Consider the following 16,869-nt stretch of genomic DNA (forward strand, 5'->3'; position numbering starts at 1 on the left):
AAGGCAATAACGTTTTCACCTTGGCTTCATCTTCAGAAGTTCTCAGTGACTAGCATTTTACTTTACGCTTAACTCTAATTGAATTTATTATTATCCAAATGAAGTACTAATAATAACTATCAACGATACCATACATTATTATTTATTATATGCAATTAATGATAAACGTATCCATGACAGTTTGAATTACGCACCAATTACTCACAATTATGACCCAACAATTAATTTATTCACGTAAAATAAAAATATTCATTTTTATTGTCTATCAGGGAAGTAAAAAAATCTAATATTTTCAAATGTCCTTCACTTTCTTACACAACGATCATAATTATATATTTTTTTATTTATTAATCTCGCTCATTTTTTTTTTTTTTCCAATTTTCTTTGCCTCTACTCTTTAATTACTTCGTTCATTGTATCCAACAATTTTTATTCATCACCTACATGTGTACATATTTACATATATATGACAGCAATTACAAATGTGCATCAACAAGTTGAGACATTAATCACTAACTTGTAACTTTGACAGTCAATTTGCATTGTATTAATAAATAATTATTTAACTGTTCATTGTTTGATAGTTTTTAAATAAAATAATTAAATTTTTTTTTTATTTAAATAGAAAAAAATTGCTATTATCTATCACTTATAGTGTCAATTAATAATTTATTGTATTTAATTTTATCGAGTATTGTAAGATCTTTTATTTAAACAAATAAATACCTGAGTGTAAATACCACAACATAAAACGTCAGGTCGTTCATCGAACATCGCAATTAACTCGTTGCCACAATAAACGAACATTCGTGATCAACAATTTTTTTTTTATTTACTGCCATTATTTTTTTTTGTTTAACAATCTTGTGATTTAATTTTTTAATGACGAATTTATTATTTTTGCTGACTGTTAAAAAAATGCTGTCTATTTATGAACATAATATTCAGTGTCCCACGCGGTGTCATCATAAGGGATTGACACAGTACTCATTAGCGCCATTACTATGGATTCATATTTAATATGTGCTGATATATTTTATCGATAAAAAATTTATCAGCTCAATTTGATGTTGTGTATGTGTGCAATAGTTTAAATGAAAATACATATTTTGTTTGAATTTGATCAGGCAAAAGAATCTTTTAATATTCAGCGAAGTTATTTAGAATTTTATTAAAATTTTTTTTAACATATCACGCGATCTAACCAGCTCACGAGTCGATAAATATCAAGAAAAAATGTTCACTGCAGTTAAATTTATGTGTGCAATAAATTAACAATTAGAATTATTTTTAAAATGTTTACACGGCTTGTATCTGTGTACTGGATATTGTAATGTGGATGTAAAATGGTAAAGCTAGTGGGATGTATTATTAAATGATTGACGAGTAAATTATGGTGGTTGTTTAAATATTGAGGTGAATTACGAAAACGTGAGTCTTATGCTGATCTAACGTTATACATAAATTTTATAGCAAATTATAATCTTTCAAATTCTATTGCTTTTATAATTTTTTAATTCTATTTAAATTCAAAAGAAGTTAAATTCAACGGATTATAAATTTAAATAATTATTAAGTACGAAATAAATTACAAGTCAATTTCAGTATTAATTACTAAGAGAAGGCTGGATATAATGAAGTTATCATCAAATTTTTTTGCAAAGAATTTTTCACAAAGTGACTTTAAATCATCACTTACTGTATTTATAGATTTTTATGCCAATTGAGATCACTGTACGGAGAGAAATGTCAAGTAAATATGCCTATGCAGCATAGTAATAATTACATTACTCTATAGTTTGTGTATAAGAGCGGGAGGTCACAAACTATAGAGTAATGTAAATATTACGGTGTTGCATCGGCATATTCACTTGACGTTTTTCTTCGTGTAGGGCTTATTTTTTCCCAATTTTTTATTCAGATGCTTTTACTTCCAAATTGTATTGTAAGTCATATTATTTTTTAAATTTATAAGTAAGTACGATATTTTGTTAATAATATTAAAATAATTATTATTTTTAGGCAGCCCGATTTCGTTCAATATTGAAACAAAAAATTCTTGATTCAAAATTAGTTAATCGATTTTTACGTTCGTTGCATCAATCAATAGGGCTACTCGAAACATAAATTTGCTACAATGTAGAAACAAATCGGTCGCGCAAATTTCTAGTTATGCACCAAAAATCACAAGAAAAAATTTTTTTAATTCAAAATTTTTTAATTTTCAGAACTCGCGCGCGCGTGCGGACGTCCACCCGGAAATAGTCAAAATAACTTCCTAAGACCTCAAATCGTCGAGATTTAATGGGAACTCGATTTTCGAAAATTGGACCGAAGCCAATAAATTCTCTTTTTTGTTTGAAAACTTTCAATTTTTATAGCAGGAAGTTAAAAAAATTTTGTATATTAAAAAAGAAAAAAAAATAATAAATAATATTATTTTTTTAAAGTCATTATTATGCCCGACCTTCTTCTATATTTTTTTCAGATTAATAATTAATGACCAATGGGTACATATTAGACATTTAAATATTTGAAAGTTCAAATAATTAGTAAGACACCACTATATTTTATTTCGTAATTTTTTTTAATTGCCTGCGTAATAAAATAATAATTATAAAAATCTATCATAATGGAATTTAATTACGCAAAATAAACTATAATTCATAAAAAACCATTATTCACATTTTGCAAGCTCATCGCTGCTATATCTAATGGTAATTAAATACTTTGTTAAATATATACCATTACTTATCGATTACCGTTTTCAAAGTATAACTTTCGTGAAAAAAATAATGAATAACGAGCATTTTAGCTCATTAATAATTATTAATGCTAATTTATTTATGTTTACTCCTGTCATAATTTTATAAACTAAAATGTATGAAAAAAAATATGAAATTAATTAGCAACTAATAATTATTATTATTTAATAAAATGTCACAATGATTTAATTTACCTATGTCCTATTATGAAATCATCGTGTATATAAATGTATTTATATAAAATGTGAACGATATAGTTCGACTTATTTATCGAGTCATTAAATTGCGCCATAAATGAATAGAAGGATAAAAAAGAAGAATAAGTCAAGACGATAAATGGTCAGACGGATAAGTTGTGACCTCAGGTGAGTTTCGGGATGGGCAAACATAAAAGTAAATATTTAAATATTTTTTAACACATTTAAGGGCTTTGTTATGTTTCTCGAAATATCCACTTTCTTTATTTTACACATCGTCTTTACTTTAACTCACTTGAAATTACAGCCGCGTTTTAAATTTTTAATGTCTTAAAAAAATAAACGTCATTGCGCAATGGAAATTAAACTAATGGTTTTTAAAAATAATAAAAATTAAGCTGTGAATTCGAGATTGTAATTATACGCGAGACCTCTTTTAAATTAGGTACAAACTAAATTTATTTTATTACAGTATTTATTAATTTTTTATTTAAATTAATATTAATTTCGGAGTCTATATAGCGAAATATACAAATGACATGAAGTGGAAAAAAAAAATAGTTTACCCCGAATTGGTTTCAGTCAAGCTCGTGTGGCAATCGTATAAATTAAAGGTGATTTGGATGAGGCTAAGGTTGTTGCTTCACATTCAAAAGATATATATATGTATTTTTATTTTTTCATGTTTGGACCCATCCCAAAATTATGTAACAGGTTTCTTGATCACGCAAATTTTATTTGTAAACACGTTAATTTTTTAATTTTAAAATGAACTAAAAATATTTTATAGCACTTTTTTTATGTTATTTATGATAAGTACAATAAAATAAAAATAAAATAAATTATCCTTTAAAATTTAAAAAAGGATAATAATTAAGAATATTATTATCTATTACGAAAAATTAATCAATTCGCTAATAAGGTATTTAAATTTATATAACATTTTTAAATTTATTTTATGTAATAAATTACTGTGAGTTAAAGGTATTATATTATTTATTTAAATTAAAAAAAAAAAAAATTGGCAAATCAATTTCTATATGAAATAAAATATTTAAGTATATTTATTGACCTCGTCGACATTTGTTATTCGGTATTTATAAGAAAATAATTGCTCATCCCATCACGATAAATTTCATTAAATTCGCGGATTGTAAAAAAAAAATATAAAAATTTAACCTTCTCAATTTACTGTCTGTCATAGCTGGAGGCTGAAGAGTAACAATTATAATGAGAACGTCCGCTGCAAAGCATCTTCAGTACCTTGCATTGCATGATTATAACGATTTGATTGGTTTGTTTATAAGGATCAAGTATTATATGAGCCACTGACGCACTTTAACGAATCTGTGGGGGGTCGGAGTAAGTTTAGTTGACTATGAAAGCTTATGAATGTTGTGATAGGTCTATTTATTTATTTAAAATTACCAATATTACTTAATTAAATAAGTAAATGGAATAAAAGAAATGATAATGGGTACACTGTAAAATATCGGGAGTGAATTCGGGTTTAAATAAAATCCGAAATCACTCCGTCACTTGGAGCTTTGGAGTTTTTTGAAAAAATAACTCCGCATACGAAGTAAATAAGGAGTTTGTTTTTCCAGCAGATTGATTTCAGAGGGGTCTAGATTTTATTTCAATCCGCATTTACTCCGATTCGGGGCTTTAGTATTAAAATAAACTCCGCTTCGGAGTAAATTTCACTTCGAAGGGATTAAAGTCAAATTTTTATTAAGTGAAATTTTTATTAGTACTCATTTAATCGACGCAGCTTGTAAATACTCGAACACGAATCATGATACCGAAAATATATGAGTCATGTAAAAAATGAATACAATATACATATATATTAATAAGTGAACAGACATGTTTGTTTTATCGAATGTTAATTTGCCAATAACTTTCTGGTGCTGTGTAGCCAGAGCTGAATTATGTGGAATTTAAAAAGACGCCGACTTCAAATGATTATGAAAATAAATGTAGATGAAGAAAAAAAATAAAAGTTTAAAGATAAGCCCTTCACTTGGACCGTTACCTTTCGGATATTCTCCGGTATAATGTAACTGAGACTTGTACTCGTGAGATGAAAGAGAGTCTTAAGAAGAAGAATTGACACGCTCACGCATAATCAATTTTATCCTCATAATTCTTACGACGTATAACGACACACGCATATAGAGGCACACACACACACACACACATACACACACCTGTCATTTGTACTGCATACATTTATTTAACATTTAGTACACTCTCTCTTTCTCTTTCGCTCTTTTTGATAAGACTTACGACAAATATTTCTTCACAATCACCCAAACTCATCTTTCACTAAATTTTACAATCTTATGAAAAAAATATAATTAATGACCAAGTGATTATTTTATTATGCACCGATGAGTAAAAGTTAAATTTTAATTTTACTGTAATATATATTTTTAACAAATAAATTTATGTCATTTAATCTGTTATTTGATGAATTTTAATTTTTTTAATGGTAATTATTTTTTTTCAAATTTATCTCTACTTAAAAATAATTAGAGGTAAAAATGTTGTAAGTAAATAAGAAACAAATATTTTTAATTAAGTAAAAATAGATTTTAATCGTTGAAATAAACATTTAAAATATTCAATTACACAAATGAATAATAAATGTTTAATAAAACAATACAATAATTATTTTTAGCAATCAAATGTATGACCCATTAGTTAATTAACTAATTTATTTAGAACCGGCGGCCGAAGTTGGGTTTAGCGAAACCCTGGGATACTTGAGGAGTTGGAACAGTTTTGACAGAACTTCCTGGTTGGAAGCTACCGCTCAAAGTACCTTCGTTTTCTTCAGGGTGAGCTGCGTTGTAGTCAAGAGCGCGGAGGATTTCTTCAGGTACTGGAGGAGCCACTGGAAGATGAGCACCTTCTGGGTGGAATCCAGTCTCGTCAGCGGTGTAAGTAACTTGGTAGGGTGTACCGTCAGGGCCGGTGTAGCTGAATGATCCACGGGCGACGATTGCTGGAGTTCCTTCTTCGCCTACTGGTCCAGGCTGTCCTTGTTCATCAACGTGGATTCCGTGCTCGGTATCGTAGCTGTATTGGTAAGCGCCCTCGGGCGATTGATCGTGGGACTGACGTAAAATGGCAATAGGCACTGGTGTGACATGTTGGTGTTGAGCAGCAGCTACTGCTACCAAAGCAAAGGCAACGACCTTAAAAAAAAAATTATTATTTAATAATCAATCATCGAATGGATTTTTATTTGCTGATTAATGAGATTTTTTTATTTTATCATTGTCATTAAAATTGTTGGCTAATTTAATAAAGAAAGTAAAGACTTTCATTTTTGAATTTAATTTTAATTGTTTTTTTTTTAATCGCCATTTTCTCTATCACGTGTGTTGTAACAGTTTACTTTCTATCCACGTTTATCATCAATTGAGATACGAAACTGTCAAGATTGATAGGTGATGGCACACCCTGAGTACGGGCCCAATTGTGAGCAACATTATGTGCAAATTGAGTTCAATGTGTAGAGATCGCGAATGATATTGTCACACGTCTTAACGATTCGATGTTTAGAATTTTAATGATTTTGCAGCCAATAAATTATCTATGTCTCTATTATTATTAGATTTTTTTTTACAACTCATCCACAAAAAAAAAATATTAAATTAATTTTTAAAAAATGATTGAATTATTTTTTGAAAATAAACTCACAAGGAATTTCATGTTGACGATTGTATGAAGATCAACAACTGACTGTGATTATTTTGGCTGCTAAGTCAGGGCTATTTATACAAAAACTTTCTCATAACTTATGAATAGGCGGATTACTATAAAGTAAGAAGTTTTGGGAATGTCACGCATCTTCTCAGAATTATACGATTAACGAGTCTGGTATAGGCAGAGGGAGTGGGAGGAAGGAGTTACAGTAACCAAATGATAATATCAATATGTGCAGTAGACTATTTTGACATTAAGGAATTTATGCATACGAAATTTTCAGCAAATGAATGAAACAGAAAAAGGAGACTAAAGTTAAGATTTTAGAATGAAAACGAATGTGTTCTTGTTATTCCTTCATAAATTTCAAATTTACTTGCTAACATAAAATTGTACTTTCGATTTCACAGATCTATTGATAAAAAAAAAGTTTTATTCTAAATAGACGAGTTTCATTGGAGCTCTGTAGTCTTCACTTTCAAAGACATCCTTGATAGTCATTAGTCATTAGTCATTATCTATCGCACTAAATACCCGTATAATACTAATAATTTATTGCTGTAATTTTTAAAATGTCAAAACTTATTTGTCCGAAAATAAATATTTAAAAACGTTATTAATATTTAATATGTATTATTTATTATTTATGAAATAACTTAAATAATTTTGCCTCTACCACGACCATCTTTAACTATATGTTAATAATTTTTTATGCAATATTTCATAAAAAATAAAAAAAAAAAAGAAGGTTATTAAAAAATTAACAATTCTTATTTTTTTATTTTATTCATAAAAAATTTCAAAAGTCACTGGGATATTTTTAACGTTACAGGTAAATGCGAGGGTCGTAAAAAATATTCATTTATTTATCAGATGTACCGGAGCCGGTCCTATTATTTAGTAAAAGACAAGTAATTATACATGTATATGTATATGTATATGATGATGATGATAATAATAATGAAATAGTAGAGAAAAAAAAAAATAAAAATTTCGGGTGAATGTTATATAACATCGACTAGATTCTAAAGGTCATGGCAATAAAAAATTCGGCATCCCCACTCTTAGAAAATATCAGATAGCTTCTTTTCGTAGCTGTCTAATTTTAATAAGTCCCGAAAGTGGGGTCCACAGGCTTAGTATAAATAGTCACGGGATTATTCTACGAAATCAATCTTGGTTGAATACTCATCTTTGTACGGACTTGTTTGCTTTATAATTTTATAAATCAACATGAAGTTTCTTGTGAGTTTTTTGTGATTAAAATTTTTTTTATTAATTATATTTACTCATCTATTTTTTTACGTTTGTGAAATTTAATTTTTTAATAATATATCGAGTGCAGAATTGTTAAATATTTTAATATTAATAATAATTTTAAAACAATTTTTTAGATAATTTCATTGGCTGTCATTGCCGCAGTATCTGCACAGCAATACAACCAGCAGAACCAGCAGCCGATTGCGATCGTAAGACAATCCCAAGATTCTTCCCCCGATGGTTCTTACCAGTACAGCTACGAAACTGAAAATGGCATCAGCGTTGACGAACAAGGACAACCCGCTGCACAAGGACCAGATGGAGCAGCTGTTGTCGCTCAAGGAGGGTACCAATACGTCGGTGATGACGGTGTTACTTACCAAGTGAGATACACCGCTGACGAGACTGGATTCCACCCAGAAGGTGCTCATCTTCCAGTGGCTCCTCCAATCCCAGAAGCTATCGCTCGTGCTCTTGAGTACATCCGCACCCACCCCCAACCACAAGAACAATAAACCAATAATCCAATTCTGTAAATTTATTATTGTTAAAATTTCATGTTTAAATAAATTTTTTTTTTAATAAAAAAATAAAATATACATCATTTTTTTATTTTTATTTATAATTAATTTAATTAAGTTATATTTTAGTAAATTAATTACCTTAATTTTATTTTCTCACTGGTCTAAATATTTATAATAAATTCACAAACTTTTAGCAGATAACTCATCCATACCATCCATATTCAAGGACACCAAGTTTTTGAGAAAACAAAAAAACTAGTAAGAAATATCGTCTTTTTAAAATTCTCGGCACGCGTAATAAACTGGTTAGTATTCAAATTTATTTACTAAAAATCACATCCGGGTTTATGGTAACATAAAAAATAAATTTTGAAAAATTTTGATACATCTATCAAATATTTAAATTAAAATGAAAATTTAATATCAACTCAAATATATATATATATATATATATATATATATATATATATATATATAACAACTCAAATATATATATATATATATATATATATATATACATATAAATATATATTATTAATATTCAATAATAAAAAATAATTTATTACAAATTGTTTCTAACACTTGTAATAAATACTTCGTGGGTTATAATAAGCCAATAAAATATATATACAATATACAAAACGTAATTCGCGAAGAATTCAGCCCACTGGATTATTTGTGTCGCAAGAAACAATAGAGGAACCCTGTATATTATTATAAATTCCTTGTACCTTACGCACGCCACTTATTCTTCATATTCATCAGCTTCTTCGTCTTCGTATTCACACGTATACTCTAAATCAATTTGTGTATAAGAGATTTACACCTTTCAAAATTATAAGCCATTATTATAATATTAATATATACAAAGGAGTCGTCATATAGATATTCCGCCCACGGATTTATAGACATGATTAGAACATCGGGATGTGTATTCTCCATAGGTCACATACACTTTAGAAAAATTATCATTTCCCCCCACCCAGAGCACACAGTAATTTTATAGCCTATTTATAAAAAAAATCTAATTATTCAAAATATTATTGACTTTCAAAGCAAGTGAATAAATTAAATAAAAATATTTTAACTCATAAATTTCCTATTCAATAAATTTTATTTCCATTAAAATTCATACACTCTAATAATTAATAAAATATAAATTTTAATTACCCATTAAACATTACAAAGTATCAGTAGCATGTTTTCAAACCTTTACAAATTTATTTACTTACATTATCGTCTAATGTACATGCATTAAGATAACCGTTGAAACAGACTTGCAATTTATTTACTGAAAAGATAGTGGTTAGATTTGAAATGTAATTTATATTATATTAAATTATATGCAAGCAGAGCGCAGGATCTCTTCCAAGAAGATTATTGATGTAGATTTTAAGTCAGGGCACATTTGTCTCGATGAGTATTGCTATTGAGTAACCAGAAACATTACTGGGAGGTTACACCTCGCGATTAATATGATGGCTTTTACTCACTACGCCTCATAGCCATCGCTCGTATAGCAGCAACAGCAGGAGCAGAAGCAGGATCGTAGTTCTCATCCTCACAATCATCATTATCTACATGCTATATAGGATAGTGTAGATGTGCCATCAGGTATGGCCAGAGGAAATACTTTTTAATGTCAAGGCACCTTTTATTGTTGGAAGTTTTTATATTCAAATAACCAACAACAGCAACAACTTATGTTACATACTTTTATAACACATGCAACACAGCTTTGCTTTGTTTTGTTGTTATTCTGCTCGGGATGTTTTATTTGGCACGCGGGGTACGTCCCTCTTTACTGTACTACACTTGTACTGATATCCTAGCCAGTTGGATACTATCAAAGCTGAACAAAACACTAGACTACACTCTTTCTATGGAAAATAAATATACACATGAGGTTTTGAGCAATCTCTCTATCTTTTTATTTAACTTTTTTGAATTAGCCAATAGCTCATGGACCGTGATAAAGTTACTATTTACTCAAGACCGGACATATGAATTCGGAGCCTCAAACAAAAACAATTAAACTGTGATGGTAATCGATGTCGCAAAATTTCATTCCATTGGATTTATGTTTTCGATATGGCGGAAAAAAAGGGATTTTTTTAAAATTTATATATCCCGGAAGGTTGGCGGTCAGTACGAGTATTTATTTCAACAGTTGAATTGCTCTCGATTCTATTATAAATCGAGAGTAAGATTGTTATTTAAATAAATAGGTGATGAGACTCGGGAACATAAAAACTATTCGACCGACCTCGAGGAGGTTTCTCGCTCAAGACAATGGTCGCATGATTATCTCTAGCACGCATCTTGGCTTCATTAACATCGTCTAATCTAATCGTTTGGTTAATTAAAAAATATAATATTATAATATTATTTACAAATTTTTTGCTAAAATAAGTATCGGGTAATAGTTAATAGCTAATGGCCAATAGACAATATGAATGTACATATTAGTATTTCATGCACGACAAATTATAACACCTCGTTAACTAAAGGTCACGTCGATGAGTTTATTAAGCGAGAGTGTGATGAGAAATAGACACATCCTTTTTCATGTTTTATGATTTAATAAAAAATATATGAATGTAATTTTTTTTTTTTTTTTTTTTTTTGTGTTATATTAATAATTATAATTAAATTTAAAAAATGAAAAATGTTAACAGTGAAAGGAATACGCCCTTAGATGTGGCATCGATCTAAATCCGTTCTCGTTGGATTGTAGTAAGACATGGTAATTAGAATAGTAATAACTGGGGTCGAGATGGAGATACAGACGCAGACGTGGACATAAACGTAAATGTAGATATAACCCCTCAAGAGTCGGGTAATAGAGTTAGATGATATTATGTTAGACGTAAGATTGTTATGTGTGGGTCATAATAATAATAATGAGCATGCATGGCTCATAAAAGACCTGGGTACCACCTACCAAGCCCGCTTACGTCTCTTACACACAATGTCCAAGGTGCATTTACTGCTGCGTGCACCCCACTTTGAATTAACAACGTACACTTATATGTGTATATTGTAATGCACGTTTTAGTCCTTCCACCTTGTTTTGTGTTGGTTAAATCCCCCACTGTTGGCATAATCGAGCCACCAAGAAGGAAGAAGCTGCATAAGCCCTCGCTGGTATAAATTCCCTACGGATAACCGGCATGAGGATACTTGATTCGCGGTAGCTACTAAGTTTCGTCTCTTGTCGAGTTACTAAAATTTTATAAATTAACTACAGACATGAAAGTACTCGTGAGTGTTACCATTTATTTTTAATCTAATTATTTTTTAATTGTGTTTTTATTTAATTAATTACTAAAATTTTTTTTAAATATTACATTTACAGTTTGCATTTTTGGGTTTGGCGACAATCGTTAGCGCGCAATTGAAATATCCTCAATATAATCCAGATTACTATGGACGTCGGTACGCAATTCTTCGGCAAAACCACGATCAAAATATCGACGGTTCTTATGCCTACAGGTAAATTTTTTTTTTTTTTTACAATTTTATAAAAAAAAAAAAATTATTTTTGTAATACAATTTTATTGAGACATTGGACAGTCGCCGATCGGACATAAGATATAGTAATAATAATTATAGTAATGCTCGAAACAATAGTTAATTAATAACGTTTTCCCATGCAATAATCTAATCAATCTTTTCTTCCTGTTCGCGAGCATCATCGTCAAATAATAATGAAAATAATTAAATGCAGTATCATTGAATACTTAACCAGCTACTGTGTACAAGACATGACACTAGTAAAGACAAATAGACGTAGAGTCATAGATTATTGCAATAGGTGTGAAAAACGTGAGCGAATGAGTTAAGTCTCGCGACGACTTGTTTGTCGCGTGTGATGAATGAACTGTCTTTCACTTTATCCATACAAACTTACTATTCTCATATAAATATCTCATACTCAAAGTGATTTATTGACTTGTTAACATTGTTTATTTGTTTAAATTATCTTGAGATTAATTAAAGTTTTGTTTCATTATTAAGAACTTGACTTTTTATTTTTTAAAATTTTAATGTAAACTGAATTTTATCACGATCTGACTTTTTCATCATTTATGGTAACGTAAGTACTTGAATTAAGATTTTAAATTACGTGTATACACTTATTCACAATTCAGTCGTGTGTAAACATTTTAAGGCGCGCGTCTGTATTTACGGCGTTATAATACTAGCAGGGTCAGACAAGAACGAGAATAAAAAATATAAAAATTGAGTAAAAAAAAAAATTACATGCGAAAACTAAAATCAACACCTAGTGTGGAAATAATTAACATTGATGTTAATCATCCCGGGAATTACCGTATGTTGTTACGTAACCTACAATTAACTTCATTCACTAGCTGTTATTTTTGTCTATCTCAGTGTTTTTATTTTTACATGTTCAAAATATTGCAATCAAATTTATTGCCTGCGAATTTTCTAATTATTATTAAAATTTAAATCATTGTCCTTATTTTTCATAAAAAAAAAAGTTAATGAATTTGAAGATCTCATTGATTAAAAAAATACTTTCTAGTAAAAAAGTAAATTTATTCCAATTCCGAGGCATTAAAAAAGAACTATTTATCAAACGAATTTGTCAATGTTTAGAATAAAAATTTCTCTGAGATTCAAACAACTTTTCTTTCGAAAGTAACTTAATCATCATTGTATTTTACGATTTAAAAAAAATGAAAATTTTTAAAGTGATAGATAATAAAAATAAATTTACTATTTGTGTAGTTACGACACGGAGAATGGTATATCTGTAGCAGAGCAAGGGAGCCGAAAAAACTTAGGCGTGGGAGGTGAGGCCGAAGTGGTAAGAGGTCAATACAGTTACACAGCCCCAGACGGTACTCCGATCTTAGTGACTTACGTGGCGGATGAGAATGGATTTCAAGCGGCCGGTGCCCACCTGCCAACACCACCACCCATACCCGTCGCTATCCAACGAGCCTTGGCCCACAATGCGGCCCATCCCGAAGAGGAAGAGCCGTACAACCGAAGATACTACGGCCAGAAAAAGTAATCCGTCGAAAATGAAATATAAAAAAAATTAAATAATAATAAGCAACAAACGACGACAGAGGCAACGACTTATTTCCCGTATAATTTCCGTACTACAATAAATTCAATTATTTCATTAATTGAAAAAAAAAAAAAAAAAAAGTTTTATTCTAACATTTACTGGTTGAGTTGTAATGAAATTTGTCAATTACATCTACGGAAAAATTGAATTACGTCTAATTCAAATTTAAATAACCCGGAACTGATGATTAAATAATTCAAAAGATTAATTTCGCAAGTGATTGTTTGTTTATTTACTGCATACCATTATTACTTATTTATTTATTACTTTAGTTTGGCATGTCAAGTGTTACCCCACTTCGTGTCTTATTTTTGTTCTCCACCCAAAAATATTATTACAGTTTGTATGAATAATTAAACGGATTAAAATCATTTAAGAAAGTGATTAATGAGATTAACTATTTAGACTCATAGAATATATTTTTTTAACGGATTGGAGTCCCACTGACGAGTACTCCAATTTATAGATGATTTATGAAACAAACAAATTAATAAAAAAAAAATAATTTACTTTAGTACGGATAAATGCACGGGAAACTTGTCTTAACGACTTTCTTTAACCGCGGATCAATATAATAATCTATTATTCTCCGATACGCTTGCATATTTCCATCTTATAACGAGAAGACTTTTTGCGCATAATCCCATGCAATCATCTTCATGCTGTTGCACATGAATTTAAAAATTTTAACCTACGTATATATAGCATTTAATTAATAATATTGATAATATAAAAAAAAAATATATATATATATACATTTACACAAATAACTAAATTATTAAAATTTTTATATTAATAAAATGTTATGATTATTATCATTATTATTAGTTATTAGATGCTGTTATAAGGAAGACACTAAATTAAATAATTGATTTTACATCCACTTGGAATGTAACTCGATTTATTTAAAAGGAAGAGGAAGATCAAAATCACGCAATTCAATCAATATTGCGGAAATAAGTTTCCTTATGCTAATAACTATTTAAAAAAAAAAAATACACAAACAGTAAATAATGGTATATATTTAATAACTATAACAGAATATATTTTTTTACATTATAAAGTATACATGTTACTTATTGTATGTAATAAATTAATAAAGAATAAAATTGCAAATGTTATACTTACGAATGGTTTTTTTTTATTTTAGCACTGTTCAAACACTTTTTATTCATTTGAATAAATAAATATTCTTAATGTTGCGGTTAAATTTTGTAATACGGTTTTAATAAAAGGATTTAAAATAAGTACGCGTAATTAAATCGATAATAAACTGATGGAGAGATAGATGTATTGCTCATAGTAAAAATAAAAATAAAAATATTTATAAAGTTCTATAGTTATTTTTATGATGGTAAAATATCAAGATGCTTCGTGAGAAGTGCAATCTAATGCTCTTAAACTAGCAATTATAATTGCACTGACTTAGACGTCTGGAAATTGGTATTTATATATGTATAAATATATATATATTTATTATCATGAGATTTTTTTTTGTATTGGAAATGAAGAATTAGAATAAAATATTTTAGTTCGATTAATTGTATAGATTAGAAATAAAGTGAAATAGTTTTTAATAAAGATACTGTCTTAAATCTGAAATAGTGAAAATAGTGACTATTCACTATTTGCTAGTGAAAAGTATATCACTAATTCAAATAGTGGTATACTTTGCACTAGCAATAAGTGACTATTCACTACCAAATAGTGATTTTCACTAATTCGTTTTTAGAGAGTACGCAATATATATATATATATATATATATATATATATATATATATATATATATATATATATATATATATATATATATTATGAAGGTGCGACAATTTTCGGTAAATTTATGGACACTCGAAATGCCAGTGGGATCCACGAATGTTTCAATGGGTAATCGTAATAGTGTATAAAAGGTGAGCTGGTGAAAGCAAGACTTACAAAGCGGCTCTTTTATTCATATATTTATATTATGTGTGTATACAGATGTAAGAAAGTTGTGTAATAAGTCTATGTTATACACGATACAAGTCATTGGTGATACTATCCCATATCTCTAGGCGTTGTAATGCTAATTGTTTGTGTAATATATAGCTTTATCAGTTTATCTCGCGATTAGATTTATAAATACATTGACATTGCTACTACATTTTTTTTTTTAGTTTCATTTAATTGCAATTATTCATCACCCAACATCAGAAATTAAGAGAAATGTTTTTTATACAATAATTAAATTTTAAAAAAATAATTGCTACCAGACTTTGACCTCTGAGTCCTAGTCACTGTTTTTTTTCTAGGTTTATCAATACTAAAAAAATTTATTTTCTAAAATAATGAGTTTCATATTGACGTTAAAAAAAATGTATCAATAAAAAAGGTCATCTTAAATCATTTTGACGTCTCGGCACACGTCAGAACTCAATAGTTACAAAAAATGAATTTATTATTGATCTAAAAAATACTACGTTGCCAAGGTCTTATTTAAATGTTGTCTGTTTGCGTCAACAAACTCCGCGGATGTGAAAAAAATTTTTTATTAGTAAAAAAGTTCAATGTGCCTTTGTCTGACTTTACTTTACTTAGTTCCACATCTCTGCATTAATTCAAAATTTAATATACAAAAAAATTGTTTACGACTGATGAGTTAGGTCAGTCAATAACAAAAATAGTTCGTTAATAAAATTTTTGATCACTATAAAATTATAAAAAAATTTTTCATCTAGATATGAAGTAATAAGAAAATGTATCACTAATTAATGATAATAATTATTAAGAAAATAAGTATGAAATAGAATAACGAAAATGGTCACGCAAGAAAAATATTGGTCAAGGCGTCAACAAAATAAACACCGGACAGTGTAATACGGCACTCGAATCCCGAGCTTCCGATGTGCTAATAAAAAAAATAACAAACAGCGAAAAATAAAAAGTTGGTCAAAAGATTTTACAATCTATCACCAAATCGCGATATCTGATCTCGTTTAGACTGAATGGAAGTTGCAGAATTTACGGGATACGCCTTTCTTTATAACAGTATTAGACAACAGGAACATCAGTACAAGAGAATGTGCACCGATGCATTATTCTATTCAAAGATATCTTTCTTTAATCTCGACATTGCTATTTACCATCTTAGTTTAAATCTATCCATGGAAAATGCGTGGGTCGATTAACATACCCAGTTGACACCGCGGATAAATAATAATCTTCATCGCAACAAGAGTACATTAATCTTTTTAATACTTATTGCCTGTAACTTTTAACTCGATTCGATTATTTATTGTTACTCGAAATAAACAAG

At 28.8% G+C, this 16,869-nt stretch overlaps 3 protein-coding genes across 3 annotated transcripts; 2 read left to right on the forward strand and 1 right to left on the reverse strand.

Moving 5' to 3' along the window:
- Positions 1 to 5,590: 5,590 nt before the first annotated feature.
- On the reverse strand, positions 5,591 to 6,720 carry LOC103574526 (endocuticle structural glycoprotein ABD-4). The gene is made up of 2 exons (XM_008553990.1): positions 6,677 to 6,720; positions 5,591 to 6,168 (listed from the first exon to the last, which is right to left on the reverse strand). Exons 1-2 carry the CDS (start codon positions 6,686 to 6,688, stop codon positions 5,689 to 5,691), a joined length of 492 nt encoding a protein of 163 aa, XP_008552212.1. The 5' UTR covers positions 6,689 to 6,720; the 3' UTR covers positions 5,591 to 5,688.
- A 1,127-nt stretch (positions 6,721 to 7,847) lies between these two features.
- On the forward strand, positions 7,848 to 8,541 carry LOC103574525 (endocuticle structural glycoprotein ABD-4). Its single transcript, XM_008553989.2, has 2 exons — positions 7,848 to 7,927; positions 8,077 to 8,541. The coding sequence occupies exons 1-2, from the start codon at positions 7,916 to 7,918 to the stop codon at positions 8,455 to 8,457; spliced, it is 393 nt and encodes a 130-aa protein (XP_008552211.1). The 5' UTR covers positions 7,848 to 7,915; the 3' UTR covers positions 8,458 to 8,541.
- A 3,119-nt stretch (positions 8,542 to 11,660) lies between these two features.
- Positions 11,661 to 13,513, forward strand: LOC103574579 (endocuticle structural glycoprotein SgAbd-1-like). Its single transcript, XM_008554055.1, has 3 exons — positions 11,661 to 11,730; positions 11,825 to 11,961; positions 13,225 to 13,513. Exons 1-3 carry the CDS (start codon positions 11,719 to 11,721, stop codon positions 13,511 to 13,513), a joined length of 438 nt encoding a protein of 145 aa, XP_008552277.1. The 5' UTR covers positions 11,661 to 11,718.
- Positions 13,514 to 16,869: the final 3,356 nt, after the last annotated feature.

This window comes from Microplitis demolitor, chromosome 3, assembly GCF_026212275.2.
Source record: "Microplitis demolitor isolate Queensland-Clemson2020A chromosome 3, iyMicDemo2.1a, whole genome shotgun sequence".
Classification (NCBI taxonomy): domain Eukaryota; kingdom Metazoa; phylum Arthropoda; class Insecta; order Hymenoptera; family Braconidae; genus Microplitis; species Microplitis demolitor.